Consider the following 15,941-nt stretch of genomic DNA (forward strand, 5'->3'; position numbering starts at 1 on the left):
TCAGTGAACGACCATATCCGGAGGTATAGGCGTGTCCCGCCGACTCCCAGTATCCGGGTTAATCAGGTCCGCCGACCCCAGCCTGTCGCACTGTGAAACGAGACGCTTCGGCACCGTCGGCGTCGTCAGGTCCATCTCCGTATCCCCAGGCGTCAAACCCCGATCGGAACACGAGTATGAGACGCTACTTGTATCCGACATCTCAACGTCCTCCGCCTCCCCAGCGGCCTCCTCAAACGTCTCGACGCTAGGCGTCGGGAGATCGCCGTAGGTCTGCACCTCCACAATGGGAGGGGGAGGAGCGACCACGGGCTTCCTTTGAGGGATAGACAATACCGGCGTCTGTGCTGCCGCCGCCGCCTCGGCCGCCCGCAAAGCCGCCACCGCACCCCCCAAATTCTCCTCGTCCTCCTCCTGGTTCCCAATCGTCCACACCCACCGCCTCTTCTTCTCCTTGCGCTTGGTCCGCTTCCTGATGCCGCCGGACGGGCTGACTGGCGGCGAATTAGCCGCCAGCCCCGCCATCCGACGCCGCATCTCCTCAAACGGCCCCGGCGTCATGCCGCCGTCGCGGGTCTCGTCGCTCGTGAACGCCATGGCGAGGTCCAGCACCGTGTTGGCCTCCTCCTGGCCCGGGGCCGGTGCCGTCTCCGCCGCCGCTGCTGCTGCTGTTGCTGCCGCTGCCGCCGGTGATGCCGGGGAAACGACATCCTCGACGAGCAGGTCAATGTGGGACTTTGTGTACGTTTCCGTTGTTATTGTCTGCTCGATGGGGCTGTTGTAGGCTACACGGCGGGCCGCCTTTTCTTGCAAGCGCAAGGACTGCCGGCGCGGTGAGATGGGGGTTTTGGCACTCGGCGGAGGGAGAGGCGAGTTGCGGAGGATGCTGTGGAGGGAGCGAGGATGCGTGTAAGGCAGCTTTGAGCCAACGAGGGTCAGGTTGTGATTGCGTTTCCTCTGCGAGCGCGGCTCCGGTTGGCTGTTGATGAAGCCGATTGCTGTAAGGGGCGTCTTGGTGTCGATTGGCGAGAAGCCAAACATTTGGGGACCTTGGTTGGGCTCTACGGGGCCCGCAGAGAGAGGCGGGGTGGCTGTCATGGTGCTCGGAAAGGTAATCTCCATTGCGACGCCGGGCGAGAGAGGGTGTGCGGTCAACGGCGTCTCGGGGTAGGAGACTGCGTAGGGCGTCTGGATGCGTAGTTGGGGTGTCTTTGAACCATTCTGCAAGCGCGAGGGCTGTGGCTGGGAGGTATTGATGGCCGTGAGCGGTTCTGACGCGGTGGGTGTCGACCTCTCAATGGCGGTAACATAGACGTTGGAGAGGGTGTTGAAGGTGGTTGGGTCCTTGGGATCGATGACGGAAAAGGACTTGTTGATTCTTGTGTGAGGTGCCGGTGATGTCTTGATGCTCAACGACAGCTTTGGCCTTCTTGAGGCGGTTCCAGTCTGAGTAGCCATCGTGACCACGTGATGTGCCAATGTTGGACCCGGAAGAGTGGTATAAGTTGATGAGTCTGCGGCTCAGCCTAGATAGCCAGCAGGTTGGGTCGTACAGGGGTCAAGTGACGACCTTAGCCTCCCGAACTGTTGGAATCACCGGGATGAGACAGGTCAGTTCAGAAAGAGAGGGGAAACCAGCAATCGACGAGATGTAGGAAAGAGAGGGATGGCGGCTATATAGATTAGGTTGCAAGTGGTGCAACGGTTAGAGTTGCTGGTTTTTTGTGAGAGGGGTTTATCCAAGCTGGAGTCTCTGGGTGGCCGTCTGAAGAGGCGCCGCTAGACAGACATATATGCAATGCAGTGTGACTGGAGGAACAGACAATAGACGCGATTGAAGGAAGGAATGCGTTGCATGTAGGAGGACACCCCCTCGTCGCAGGCAGCTCCAGTTATGGTTGGCTATTTTGGGCAGCCATATGTGATGGGGAAGAGGCGCAAGCGCCGGGCTCAGATGGGATCCTTGTCGACTCGAGTCGCATCCCTGCAGATTGGCCAATGACGATGGCGGTGGGCGTCGGTTGTCTGCCCGAAGCGGCGTCTATTTGGTTGTACGACCGGGGACGTTTTGGCGTAATGAATCCCTCGCCATTTCCGAGAAGAAAGACGGTGAGCAGTACGGAGTTTGGTAGGCAGACTGGCGGATAGACGGAGAAAAGAGAGGACTTTGGTAGTCACGAGACATTTGATGGTAGGTCGGTAGTAGGTGGTGATACACTGGTACCAAAGTTTGAGTGCGCTTGTTGGTCTGAGAAACATCCAAGACCTGGTCCACAGGCGGCTATTCAGACGCGGTCGCCCAGTCCCCGTTCTCGCTTTCGATAGATGCCCAAGCCACGCGAGAGTTCGTCACAGAATGCCTGGGAAGTGGGAACCCACACTTGTGAATCCTCAAGTCGGTCTTGGCAGCCGTTGTAAGCAGGTGTTGAAAGCCAAAGAAGCCTACACTGCCGTGAGGACCTAGCACCGTTGGCGTGGAAATGTTGAGATGAGTGAGATGAGACGACGTAAGCTTTTGTTTGAGTGAGAGGGGCAAAGGAACACTGGCCAGGACCAAAAAAAGGGCTGAGTGTATCGGAAGGAAGCGAACTCTCGTCTCGTCTCCGCTTCCCGCCCACAGCCCATGGATGATGGATCTTGTTGGAGCCTCTTTGGAGGAGTCATGCCAGCGAAAGCGAGAAATCCGTCTCGGTCTCCACTTTGATCCGTGCGAACTTTAAGCGAAGAGACGCAGCAGCCGATGGCGCCGTGGACGCGGGGGATTTTGACAGGCGCAGAAGTCAGAAACAGAACTGTGCCACTTTGTAGCAACACTGGGTGGGCCATCGTATTGGGTTTGGGGTTTGGGACAAGAGTCTTGAGGTGGGAAGGTGGGAGGATTATTCCCTCTCTTAGACGCCACGATGCCAAGCCACAGCACCACGGCAATCTCCAAACGCGGACCCCCCGCCCCGAGACCCGCCCCGCAAATTAATCAGCGTCCAAAATTAGGTAATCCTGCAGGGCCTCCCAAATTGACCCAAACTTCATCACAACAGATGGCGCCAGCTGTGGGAACCTGTTGTCTCCCAACAATGACATCCAAATGTCAACTTCACCGGCCGCCGGCCCTCTCTCAACCCCACAGCCGCCGGGCTGGCCGAGCTCTGTCGCAAATATCCCCAGAAAATAGAATATCTCCAGATACAGATACATGCCATAGCCAGGATCACGAGTGATACCCCCACGACGCATCACCACCTTTCCAAAGCCTGTGTTATCCGTCCACTCGGCCGAAAAAACGCCTCCCATCGTACTTATCTCTTGTCATTCGTACACGCCTGTCTCACACTATCATAATCACTTCGATAAGCCGATACCGCTCTCATCATTGGTCCGGCCATCTTCTTCAAACGCCCGTCTTGATTGATCTGGATGGATCAACGACGACTACACCAGGCCCCGCCGGCAACCCTTATGACTGCCCGCAGGCTTCGCCGATGAGTACATCTGAGTAGGACGACGGCCTCACTCATGAACTTACACCGTAGATGAGAAAAACTTCATCATAAAACGAGATTAAGATCCAGTCCCACCGGTACTTTCTTGCTCCAGAGACGAGCAGCATTGAGCGTTGTTTTTCACACGACATCGTTCTAATCTATTTTGACATTTTTGGTATATAATATTATGGGTGCGTTGATGTCATCCTCCTGCCCTGTGCTTCTGGTTCGGGTCATACCGATCGCTTGAGGGGTACATGGCTACTTTGGACGTATGAACATGGGCTTACACTCTCTTATAGGCTCCACATCCCAAGATACCTTTCCTCTCACTATTCCGGAATGGAGAGATGCTCAAGAAGCCGGGGACGGCCTTAGCCGACTCTTGTCGCTTCGAGAGTCTGAGGCTACTTTAAACTCCAACGCCTGGATAGCCCTGGCCACTCCGTCTCAAATCGAGCAGCAGTGGGCTTACGCCGGATCCTTACGCTTAACCGGTGCTTCCCTACCGCTCTTCGGCGTCCCCTTCGCGGTCAAGGATAACATTGACGTCGCCAGCTTCCCCACAACCGCAGCGTGCCCCAGCTTTGCCAATGGCCCTGTCGACCAAGATGCCGCAATCATCGACCGTCTCAAAGCTGCCGGTGCCATCGTCCTCGGCAAGACGAATCTCGATCAGTTTGCCACAGGCCTTGTCGGTACCAGATCACCGTACGGTCCAGTGAGCAACTCTTTTGATCCCGCCAGGGTCAGTGGCGGTTCGAGTTCTGGCAGCTCCGTTGTCGTTGCGAGAGGCGTCGTTCCCTTCTCTCTTGGTACAGATACCGCAGGCAGCGGTCGTGTGCCTGCCGGTCTGAACAACCTTGTGGGAGTGAAGCCCACTAGAGGCGCCCTCAGCACAACTGGAGTTCTGCCCGCATGTCGCAGCCTCGACTGCGTGTCCATTTTTGCACTCACAGTCGATGATGCCGAGACGGTCTTGGCTCTGGCCGAGGGCTTCGACCCCAAGGACTCGTTCTCAAGGGCTCGGCCAGACGGTCCAAGTATGGTTGAGGCACATCGCATGGCCATCTGTGATGATCCTCCATGGTTCGGAAAGACTGAACAGTCTGTAGCCTACGCAAAGGCCCTGGAGAAGGCCGAGACTCTTGGTTGGACGCTGGAGCCCAAGGACTTCTCTCCGTTGTTCAGACTTGCTAGCTTGCTTTATGAGGGCCCCTGGGTCGCGGAACGCTACGCCGCCATCAGGGACTTCATCGAGGAAAACGGAGACAAGATGGACCCTACCGTCCGGGAGATCATCCTTAAGGCCAAGGACTTCAACGCCGCGGACCTCTTCGCGTCAGAGTACCTGCGACAGGAGCTGACCCGCGAGATTGAGTACCGATTCGGCAATTTCGACGCCATTCTGGTTCCCACGTCTCCTACCTTCCCGACCATTGAGGATCTCGCCAGGGAGCCGATCAAGGAGAACGCCTATCTTGGCACATATACCAATTTTGTCAATTTCATGGACTGGACCGCCCTGGCAATCCCTGCTGGCTTCAGATCCGACGGACTCCCCTTTGGCATCACATTGATCTCATCCACGTGGGACGAGCCGAAACTGCTCTCGCTGGCACGGGAATGGCTTTGCACTGCCCCTCGACCTCTTGGAGCTACCAAGATTGAGAGACTCGAGGCACGGAAATCTGACGCCGTTGCCGCGGGCGGGCCAAGGACGACTCGTCTTGTGGTGGTAGGTGCTCACCTTACGGGCTTTCCCTTGAACAAAGACCTGACGTCTCGTGGAGGAACACTAGAGACGGCCACGACGACATCCCCAAGCTACAAGTTCTATTCCCTTGATACCGGCGGCACGGTAAAGAAGCCCGGTCTAAAGCGCGTTCAAGCCGGCGGCAGCGCCATTCAGGTCGAAGTCTGGAGTATGCCCACGACGGAGGTCGGCAGTTTTCTAAGTACTGTGCCTTCGCCTCTGGGCATTGGTTCTGTCGAGCTGGTCGATGGAAGCTGGGCTCCTGGGTTCATTTGTGAACCCTATGGGTTAGAAGGTGCCACAGACATCACAGAGTTTGGAGGCTGGCGTGCTTTCATCAAGTCCCTGTCCCCTGAGGATTCCCATCTTGACAGCAATCCCAACACTCGCGCCATCAAGACCGTTCTTATCGCCAACCGTGGAGAGATCGCCGTCCGAATCATCCGGACCTTGCATTCCATGGGCATCAAGACTGTTTCAATTCACTCCTCTACAGATGCTCGCTCACCTCACGTACGCAACGCTGATGTATCGCTTCCATTGGAGGGCACTTCCGTCTCGGAAACTTATCTCAACGGCTCTCAAATCATCTCTCTTGCGAAAGAGGCCGGCGTTGATGCTATTATTCCGGGCTACGGCTTTTTGGCAGAGAATGCCGACTTCGCCTCAGCCGTCGAGGCCGAGGGTATGGTCTGGGTCGGACCGACTGCTGAACAGATGCGGCAGCTCGGCCTGAAGCACCTCGCTCGCGAAGTTGCCATTGGGGCGGGCGTACCCGTCGTGCCGGGCAGCAAAAACTTGCTCAAAAGTGCCGACGAGGCGCTCACCGAGGCGGACCGCATCAAGTATCCCGTAATGCTCAAGAGTACTGCGGGCGGCGGTGGTATCGGACTCAAGCGCTGTGACGACGCTGCGTCACTGGTCGAGGCATTTGAAAGCGTCCAGAGATTGGCGCAGGCCAACTTTGGTGACGCTGGAGTCTTTGTGGAGCACTTTATCGAGCGTGCTAGGCACATTGAGGTACAAGTCATTGGCAACGGAGAGGGAAACGTCACGTCTGCCGGCGAACGAGACTGTTCCCTGCAGCGGCGGAACCAAAAGATGATTGAGGAGAGTCCTGCCACGTTTGTACCACTCGATGTGCGCAAAAAGATGCGCAAGGCCGCTGTCAATCTTGCTTCTGCTGTCAAATACCGCAACGTCGGCACCGTCGAGTTCATCTACGACGTAGATACCTCGGAATTCTACTTCCTCGAGGTCAACACTCGCCTGCAGGTTGAGCACCCCGTCACGGAGTCTGTGACTGGTCTTGACCTGGTTGAGTGTATGATCCGCGTGGCGTCTGGCGACAGCAAGAACATCTTTGACAAGCCAGAAGGGTTCGAGGTGACCAGCGCTGCGATCGAGGTGCGTGTTTATGCTGAGAGTCCGCTCCAGAACTTCCGCCCCTCACCAGGCCGTCTTCTGGATATCTCTTTTCCTGACGATGTACGCGTCGATACATGGGTTGAGCCAGGTATGGAGATGTCATCGTCCTACGACCCGCTCGTAGCCAAGATCATTGCCACGGGCGAGGACCGAACAGCAGCGATCGCCAAGCTCGCTGACGCTCTGGAGAGGACGGTCATTACTGGCGTTGAGACAAATCTGAACTACGTTCGCCACATTGTCGCGTCAGAAATGTTCAAGTTTGGTAACTTCACAACGACATCCCTGAACACCTTCACATTCGAATCTTCCGTTTTTGAGGTCGTTGACCCCGGCACCCTCACCGTTGTCCAAGATTTCCCAGGCCGCAAGGGGTTATGGCACGTGGGCGTTCCGCCGTCCGGGCCGTTTGACGACTATTCCTTCAGACTCGCAAACAGGTTGGTTGGGAATGACTCCCGCGCCGCCGGGCTCGAGTGTACCATTTACGGTCCCAGCCTTTTATTCCACTGCGACGCCGTTGTAGCCGTAACTGGCGCCACCGCCGAAGTCAAGATCGACAAGGAGTCTGTTTCACAGAACGCCGTCTTTTCTATCAAAAGTGGCCAGACATTATTCATTGGCGGCGCAACGTCCGGGTACCGCAGCTACCTTGCCATCCGCGGGGGTGTCGCCGTTCCCGAAATCTTCAACTCCCGCTCCACCTTCGCATTGGGCCAGGTTGGAGGCCACAACGGACGGAACCTGCGCTCCGGCGATCTGCTTCCCGTGGGTAACCTAACTGCCACGTTGCCGTCCACCGCTTCCGGCCCCGCGACCCCCATCCCATCCGACCCGGGCAACGCAAACTGGTCCATCGGCGTCGTCCCCGGACAGCACTCGGCACCCGAGCACTTCACAGAGCAAGGCTTCAACACCCTCTTCGCCGGTGAGTGGATCGTCCACTACAACAGCAACCGCGTCGGCATCCGCCTCGACGGCCCCAAACCGCAGTGGGCTCGCCAAACCGGCGGCGAAGCCGGCCTGCACCCGTCAAACATCCACGACAGCCCCTACTCGGTCGGCAGCGTCAGCTTCACCGGTGACGAGGCCGTCATCCTCACCTGCGACGGGCCCAGCCTCGGCGGCTTCGTCGTCTTCTGCGTCGTCGCCTCGGCCGAGATGTGGAAGCTCGGCCAGCTCCGCCCCGGCGACAAGGTCAAGCTCCAGCCCATTGGCGTAGACGACGCACTCTTTCTCGAGGCCGCTCTCGAACGCTCCATCGCCGAGCTCACGCCCTTAGTGGTGGACGTCACTCCGCTCGCCAACAGTCCGACCACGCCCGACTCAAACCCGTTACTCGGCGATATTGGCAGCGCCGGCCGCCGCATCGCGGTCCGCCAGGCCGGCGACAACGCGATGCTCCTAGAATTCGGCACGGAAGACGTCTTCTCCCTCCGCCAAAGCTTCCAAATCTTCTCCTTCATCGCCCGCCACAAGACGCACCCGATCCCACACGTCCTCGAGCTCTCCCCCGGCGTCCGCACCCTCCACGTCCAATACACCCCCAAACAAGCCCCCGCGACGATCCTCTCCGTCCTCCGCGCCCACGAGGCCTCCCTAGGCGACGTCGCCATCCCCCCTTCCATTCCCTCCCGCACATTCCACCTGCCCCTCGCCTTCGACGACAGCGTCTCCCGCGCCGCCGTCGCCCGCTACGCCGCCACCATCCGCGCCACGGCCCCCTGGCTGCCCAGCAACGTCGACTTCCTCCGCCACCTCAACGCCTTGCCCTCCCCCGCCGACGTCGAGCGCATCTTCCTCGACGCAACTTTCCTCATCCTCGGCCTCGGCGACGTGTTTCTCGGGTCCCCTTGCGCCGTGCCCCTCGACCCGCGCCATCGCCTCTTCGGGACGAAATATAACCCCTCCCGCTCCTTTACGCCACGCGGCGCCGTGGGGATCGGTGGGCAGTATATGTGCATCTACGGCATGGATTCGCCGGGCGGGTACCAGCTCGTCGGGCGGACGGTCCCGATCTGGGATGATGTTGCCGCTTCCGCTGTAGTATCGCGTTCGCGCGGCACTGGCAGCAGGACGGACACGGCGGGAGAGCAACAACAGCAGCAGCCGTGGATGTTCCGCCTCTTTGACCGGATATCCTACTACCCCATCCCCGAGCCCGACCTCGACGCCGCCATCACACAGGGCCGCATCTCCGACCTCGTTCGCATCGAAGAAGGCAGTCTCGACCTCGCAGAATACGAATCTTGGCTGGCGGCCAACGAAGCCGATATCGAAGCTACGCGTAACCTCCGCGCCGAGGCGATTCGCAACGTGCCGTTTATGGAGGAGCTGCTGCAGCCGTATAACCCGCCAGAGAGCGAGCGCGAGCGGCACGGTATTTTTGGGGAGGATGGTGACGGTAGCAGCGACGGTGGGGTTGTAGGGGAGAGGATCAAGGCGCAGATGCCGGGCCGGTGCTGGAAGTGCGAGGTGAAGGCGGGGGACGAGGTCGAGGTTGGGGACGCGCTCGTGTGGATTGAGTCGAATAAGATGGAGATCAAGATTGGGAGCCCCGTGAAGGGGAGGGTTGTCAAGATGTTGGTTGCGGAGGGGGATGTAGTTGGGCCGTTTGATGATTTGCTGGTTGTTGCGACTGAGTGAGAGAGAGAGAGGCACCGTGGAGTAGGGGTAGAGTGCGGTCTCGTATTTGAGTGATGTCTAGCTCCATATTGATAACTTGAATCTGGATTTACAAGCGCTGACTAGACGTTGGTTTATAGACTTAGATACTCGTAGTTTGGAGAGCGTTCGCCAGGGTTCACGCGCAATGATGTTACAAACATACACACGAACGTGGTTCTTGTTTCTTCTATCGAAGTGATTTACGGGTATCCAAGAGACAAAACTATGCAAACAACACGCGGACTATGTGAGTAAGTAACATAAGCACCCCAAAGCAAGTGTTCTCCCCACCTCGCCGCCCTCCCCCCCTTTTTTGATATACCAAATCCAGATTTCGCCAGCCATGACCATAATCATTGTACATGTTTCCACTTTCTACATAAACTCATGACCGTAAGAAGGGAAGAAGAGTTTTCCCGGACCAGGTCAGAAATCTCACCTCCAGCTCCTCTTAGATCTTAATCTCCGCAGAAGCCCTCACAGCCCCCAACCCGCCCACATCAGCCTCCAACATCCTCAACGCCTCCCTCGCAAACGGCGCCGCCTGGGCTCGGACGCGCAGGCTCCAGAGGTACTCCTCGACGCGGTCGGCGTAGTACATGGCCTCGGCGTCGTCGTCCGAAGTGGCCCACAGCAGCCCCGCAAAGGAGCCGATGGCGGCGAGCTGGGCGGAGGCGGCGAAGCCCCAAAAGGACTGGATGTGCTCCATTTGCAGATTCGAGATGATGTTGGAGGCGTTTGCGAGGCGAGCGCGGGCGCCGGTGCGGATGGCGTGGCGGAGGGAGTCGGGCGCGTTGGAGGAGACGTTGCGGACGAGGGAGCGGTGGAGGGCGAGGTCTATTGAGATGTAGGAGAGGTGGAGGGAGCCTTTGTAATGGGTTAGTGAATGCTTTTCATGGGGAGGAGGGGAGCGTGAACTTACCATTCGCAGAGAGCTTTTTGAGTCGTGTCTCTTGGAGCTGGAGGGCTTCAGGGAGTTTCGCGTACCACTCCCGTAGCATCATGACAATAGGTTTCGCGAGCTCGGCGACGCCCACGGTGCCGATCTGGTCGAGAGTGCCACCGCGGCGGGTCGCCTTGGCCGTGTAAAACGTGCCGAGCACGTCACTAAGGATGAGAGACAGCTCAATCTGCCGCAGGAACAGCTCACGCCCGACAACGACCTCGGCACTGCCCTCGGGATCGTGTTCCTCATCGGCGGCGTTCTCAGGAAAATCCTCGATACAGCACGGCCGGACGTCCCAGTCCTCGTCGAGGCGGATGTGCGAGGGCCGGCCGTGGACGAGGGCACCCCATTTGTCTTGCATAAACAGAGCCCAGGCGAGGCGGCGGCGCAGGCCCTTTTCCCAGTCCGGGATGGCCCAGTCGCTGCAGTCGACGTGGAGGCCGAGCCCCTGGCCGAGGGCGATGAGCTGGGCGGTGAAGGTCCAGGTGTTATTGCGGAAGCGCTGCTGGATGAGGAGGCCGGCTTGGAGGGTGGAGATCTTGGGGCGCTTCATGTCGTCGCTCATTGTGCGGAGGGCGAGGGCCTCGAGGGCGGCCTGGTCTGGCTGCCACGATGAGGTGGCGAGAGTGCGGTCGTACAAGGACCAGTCGAGGGCCAGGAGGTAGACGGCGGCGAGGAGGGGCGGTGAGAACTCATGGTAAGAGCGGGCGTATTTCTCTAGAAAGACCTTTTTGTGGAGGATGGGGAAGCTAGGGTGGACGATGCGGAAGTAGAGGTTGACGAGGGTCGAGCCGAGTGGGTGGACGACCTTTTCTATGGCGTCGAGGTCGGCTATTCGTTGGGGTTCTGACGAGGTCTCGCGGTCGCGGTGGATGAGGAAGACGGTTGAGTCGTCGAGGCGGCGGACGAACCTAATAGCCGGGTCTTGGGGACGATGGAGGTCTAGGAGGGAGGGTTCCCGGTAGTCTGTGTTGCCGACGTATTGGGAATGGGTCTTGAGATGGAGACCGAGGGTGCCGTCTAGGAGGGAGACGGGTTGGTTGAATGTTACGTGGTGTTCCGAACCGGCGAGAGACGGTGACAGGGCCTCAAGCAGTTCGGGAGACGGATGCCTGTAGGTTCCGTTAGACTGGGTGACTTGAGATAGCGGAGAGGGAGAAAGTGAGATTCTTTACTGGGCCAGGGAGAGAGAGTGTGTGTGTGTGTGTGAGAGAGAGAGAGAGAGAGACGGATAGGTGTATGAGGACGGACCCGTGACACTGGACAGCCGGAAAAGGTTGATGGCATGAGCCAATGAGAAGGGGGCAATGAGACTATTCAGGAAGGACGAGGTACCGTGATACAATGAGACATAGGAAAGGCAAGGTATCGTCGGGTGAGGTAGGCCGGAGAGTCTAGACCAGCGTCGAGGGCAGTTCAAGACGACGGGAAGATGAAGGTACGATAAGAGGAATGTCACATCACTTACGTTATCTCATCCTGGGGATCCAGCGGGACGGGAGCAGGTGGAGGACCAGAGGTTGCAGAGACGGAACCATTGGTCGAGGGGCGATGTTCCGGGGGATCGGTGGCCTTCCGGCGCTTGCGCGGGAGCGGCCCGCGGAGATATGTGCACGGCTGGCCGTGAAAGGAGCACATGACGCACTTATCACGGCCCTCCTCGCGGACGCAGCGCGTCTTGCGCTGACGACATATGTCACATGGTCGACTCTGGGCGGTGCCTGCGGCATTGGAGGCGCCCAGTGCTGCTTGTGCCGCTGTTTGGCCGACGGCGGCTGCTGCAGAGGGGTGTGACTCGAAGGAAGGGATGTTGGCTGACGGCGAGGAGGCCGGCATGGTCGTTGAACCCGGGCCGGCGGTGGCGGGGTCGCCGTAGGGCGCCGGTGTCGTGTCCATGTCCATGACGGGCGGGCGGGCGGAACCGGGCGACAGCCGAGCCGAGGAGCGCGGGGGCGTGCGTGCGCTGCGTGCGCGAGTGTAAGATAAAGATAAGGGGGTGGAAGGGTACGCAAATGGTTGTGATCAAATTGGGTTGTGTCAGGCGACAGATAGTGCCGAGTTGTGCGAGAAGTGAAACTCGAGATTGGGTAAGGTACGTAGTATGGAGTAGGAAGGTTGTTTGGTGGAAGGGAAAGTGGTCACGTAAAAGCAGTGACACACGGCATGAAAGACGGGGGGACTGGTAGCCGTAGACGATGATGCGTGAGGTGCTGCCAGAATGGGAATAAAAGGGAAGACTTCCCCGCCGCCGATGATGGAAGATGTTCGTGTGAGTGCCCCCCGTTTCCTCTCTCTCTCTCTCTCTCTCTCTCTCTCTCTCTCTCTCTCTCTCTCTCTCTCTCTCAGAGATACGTCAAACGTACTTAGACTGAGTGAGCGGCTATGGCACGGTAGCCATGAGGCTGATCAATCACGACTGAGCTGAGCTGCAAGCGAGTGTCATGGACCTGTCAGTCGGTAAAAGGTACCTGGACCCGGCCGAGTGGTTGTCTCTGTGCGTCTGGGACGAGTGAGATGTGGAAGCACGTAATGCAGTCTTCGTCCTCCAATGGACCCCACGGTTAGATGCTCGAATCCGGGGTCGACACTGATAGTCTGCTCAAAGGTCTCGAACACTCGGACAGTGAGACAAGCTCTCCAGAGTCCAATGGCTTATCGCCGGGGTCGTGTGTCGTCTGATTCGGCTGGGCTGGGCGGTTGCGTGCTGCTCGCTGCTGTTATCGCAAAGCCTGGTCGGAATATTTTTCATCGATAAGTCTCCCATGCGGTGGTGTGAAGGTACAAAGTTACGGATAAGATAAGATATCCGAATGCTGTGCGGGATAACTGCAAACTGGGGTGGGGAGGCAGAGAAAGACTAAGGTAGCCGGATACATCGGGAGGTATTTACGAGTACACCCATACATCTAGACAGGCAAAGGCTACATACCGATACAACACTGCTCAGTGCAATTCCCCGTAGCCCCATTGCCATGCCCCCTGCGGGCCTTGCCAGCGGCGTTGCCGGCTACGCGGACGCGGACTGGTCGGACTGCTGACAGCTCCCGGTCCCCTAAACTTCGAGAACACGGTGCCATACTGCCACTAGGGGTACGTACCCCCGTCTGAGGTCAGGTAAGCTCCAGCTCGCAACGTCGACGGAACGAGAGCCGACTCTAGACGCCTGCCTCATTTTCCCTCCAACCTGGAAGTTTGAACCACCGGCAGTAACGAAAGGGACACGATATCTACAACCTTATTCACAAGCTCACCACAGTCCACGAACGTCAGAACGACGACAACTAGCACCCGCTATACCCAACAACCGCCTCCAAACCACATTACGATTCGCGATTCCGTTCGCCTTCTCCTCGTCAAACCCCCTTTCTGTCTCCACGGAAGATGACATCGCAATAACTTACAATGGCTAAGGCCCCAAATCATGGAGCCCACCAAGTTGACTCCCACGTCCCGGGCGCCGTCGCCGCCCACTTCCACCACAGCCCGAGCGAAGAGGACAGAGGCCTCCTCGCTGACGACCCCCTCTCTCCGCACCACCATGAATCTCACGGCGCCGGCGTAACCACCACCGCCAACACCGGTGACGAGGGGTACTTTGCAACAGCAAAGCAGTACGCCACGTCCCTCCGATCTCCCGGCACCCCCCGGACCCCGAACCGCGTCCGCTTCAACCCCATCCCCTCCATCGTCGAGCCGCCGCCCCCCCGCGCCTCAATGACCAACAGCAACGGCGGCTCCTCCGCCCGCGCCAGCCGCGACAGCTTCGACGTCGACGATGACCTCTTCCACCACGCCCCCGGCGCCGACGACCACGACGACCACCACCGCCTGCCCCTCCTCACAGACATCGAGGCCCCTTCCGTCGCCCTCGCCAACAGTCCCTGGGGCGAGGATGCCGACGACGTACACGAATGGGCCGAGCAGGAGCGCGCAAGGCCCAAGTCTGGCCTCAAGATGGCCTTCATGAACATGGCCAACTCCATCATTGGCGCCGGCATCATCGGCCAACCCTACGCCTTCAAGCAGGCCGGCTTACTGGCCGGACTCGTCCTCCTTGTCGGCCTCACCGTCGTCGTGGACTGGACCATCTGCCTCATCGTCATCAACAGCAAGCTGTCGGGGAGCAACAGCTTCCAGGGGACGGTCGAACACTGCTTCGGCAAGACGGGGCTCATAGCCATCTCGGTCGCGCAGTGGGCATTTGCCTTTGGCGGCATGGTCGCCTTTGGCGTCATTGTCGGCGACTCAATACCCCACGTCTTCACAGCCATCTGGCCCGACATACGCGAAATGCCCGTGTTCCACCTCTTGGCGAACCGGCAGGTGGTCATTGTAGTCTTCATCTTGGGAATCAGCTACCCGTTGACCCTGTACCGTGATATTGCAAAGGTGAGTCGCCTGTTGCATCTGAACTGGGGGCCAGAAACAAGAACACTGACACGATACTCGTCCCCGTTGATAGCTGGCCAAGGCAAGCACATTAGCTCTCATAAGCATGGGTGTCATCGTAGCGACTGTCATTATCCAGGGAGCTCTCACTCCCAAGGCTGACCGGGGTTCCTTCACACCCGCCCTTCTGACCGTAAACACTGGCATATTTGAAGCTATTGGCGTGATATCCTTCGGTTCGTCCACCTTTGCATGTCTCTCACACAACCTCTGTTCTTCAGCTAACGGGGCAATGAAAATGATTATCAGCATTCGTATGCCACCACAACTCCCTCCTCATCTACGGCTCCCTCAAAACCCCCACAATAGACCGCTTCTCCCGCGTGACGCACTACTCGACCGGCATCTCCATGGTCGCCTGCCTCCTCGTCGCCCTCGCCGGCTTCGTCACCTTCGGCGACAAGACGCTCGGCAACGTCCTCAACAACTTCCCCTCGGACAACGTCATGGTCACCATCGCACGCCTCTGCTTCGGCCTCAACATGCTCACCACTTTACCCCTCGAGGCTTTCGTCTGCCGCGAGGTCATGTTCAACTACTTCTTCCCCGGCGAGCCCTTCAACATGCACCTCCACCTCATCTTCAGCTCCGCCCTCGTCGTCTCCGCCATGGTCATGAGCCTGCTTACCTGCGACGTCGGCGCCGTCTTCGAGCTGGTGGGCGCCACGTCCGCCTGCGCCATTGCGTATATCCTCCCCCCGCTCTGCTACATCAAGCTCACCACCCGCTCGTGGAAGACGTACGTCGCCGCCGCTATTATTGTGTTTGGCACCGTTGTCATGGTGATTAGTCTCATACAGGCGGTCGCCAAGATGATTAGCAGTATGTTGTAACCCCCCTTCCCCTTGACCAAAATCACACCGTTCCTCGGGATCATCTGGTCAACTAACTACAGCCTCAGGTGACGGCGGACCTGCAAAGTGCATGTAAACCACTGTATGATTAAAGAACAAAAAAGATGAAGAAGACCGGGTTGTTTGTATCGTCTAGAGTAAGAGTAGGAAACCAGCTGGCCGCCCCCATCGCGTTCCAGGCGCGCTGGGGAGAGACGGGAGAGAATGGGTTATAGACAAACCCCGGAACCGTTGTATAACACCGTGGTTTTTGGTAGACCAAGTAAGGTATTCAGGGTATTTAAACATTATGGTGTTCTCTTTCTTTCGTTTTTTGGTAGACGCGACAACTGGGATTGGCGTGGGAATTGCCAAAAGAA

The 15,941-nt window shown here is 58.3% G+C and overlaps 4 protein-coding genes across 4 annotated transcripts; 2 read left to right on the plus strand and 2 right to left on the minus strand.

Annotated features, from left to right (window-relative positions):
- On the minus strand, nucleotides 1-1,458 carry CABS01_11007 (uncharacterized protein; the record flags this gene model as incomplete). The annotated part of the gene is made up of 1 exon (XM_060544362.1): nucleotides 1-1,458. One exon carries the CDS (start codon nucleotides 1,456-1,458, stop codon nucleotides 1-3), a length of 1,458 nt encoding a protein of 485 aa, XP_060398638.1.
- Nucleotides 1,459-3,756: 2,298 nt separating this feature from the next.
- CABS01_11008 (urea carboxylase) lies at nucleotides 3,757-9,312 on the plus strand (the record flags this gene model as incomplete). The annotated part of the gene is made up of 1 exon (XM_060544363.1): nucleotides 3,757-9,312. One exon carries the CDS (start codon nucleotides 3,757-3,759, stop codon nucleotides 9,310-9,312), a length of 5,556 nt encoding a protein of 1,851 aa, XP_060398639.1.
- A 472-nt stretch (nucleotides 9,313-9,784) lies between these two features.
- CABS01_11009 (fungal specific transcription factor domain-containing protein) lies at nucleotides 9,785-12,181 on the minus strand (the record flags this gene model as incomplete). The annotated part of the gene is made up of 3 exons (XM_060544364.1): nucleotides 9,785-10,200; nucleotides 10,256-11,391; nucleotides 11,748-12,181. The coding sequence occupies 3 exons, from the start codon at nucleotides 12,179-12,181 to the stop codon at nucleotides 9,785-9,787; spliced, it is 1,986 nt and encodes a 661-aa protein (XP_060398640.1).
- Nucleotides 12,182-13,681: 1,500 nt separating this feature from the next.
- On the plus strand, nucleotides 13,682-15,658 carry CABS01_11010 (transmembrane amino acid transporter; the record flags this gene model as incomplete). The annotated part of the gene is made up of 4 exons (XM_060544365.1): nucleotides 13,682-14,668; nucleotides 14,742-14,904; nucleotides 14,978-15,550; nucleotides 15,630-15,658. The coding sequence occupies 4 exons, from the start codon at nucleotides 13,682-13,684 to the stop codon at nucleotides 15,656-15,658; spliced, it is 1,752 nt and encodes a 583-aa protein (XP_060398641.1).
- Nucleotides 15,659-15,941: the final 283 nt, after the last annotated feature.

This window comes from Colletotrichum abscissum (assembly GCF_030869225.1).
Source record: "Colletotrichum abscissum strain IMI 504890 chromosome Unknown Scaffold_29.1, whole genome shotgun sequence".
Taxonomy (NCBI): domain Eukaryota; kingdom Fungi; phylum Ascomycota; class Sordariomycetes; order Glomerellales; family Glomerellaceae; genus Colletotrichum; species Colletotrichum abscissum.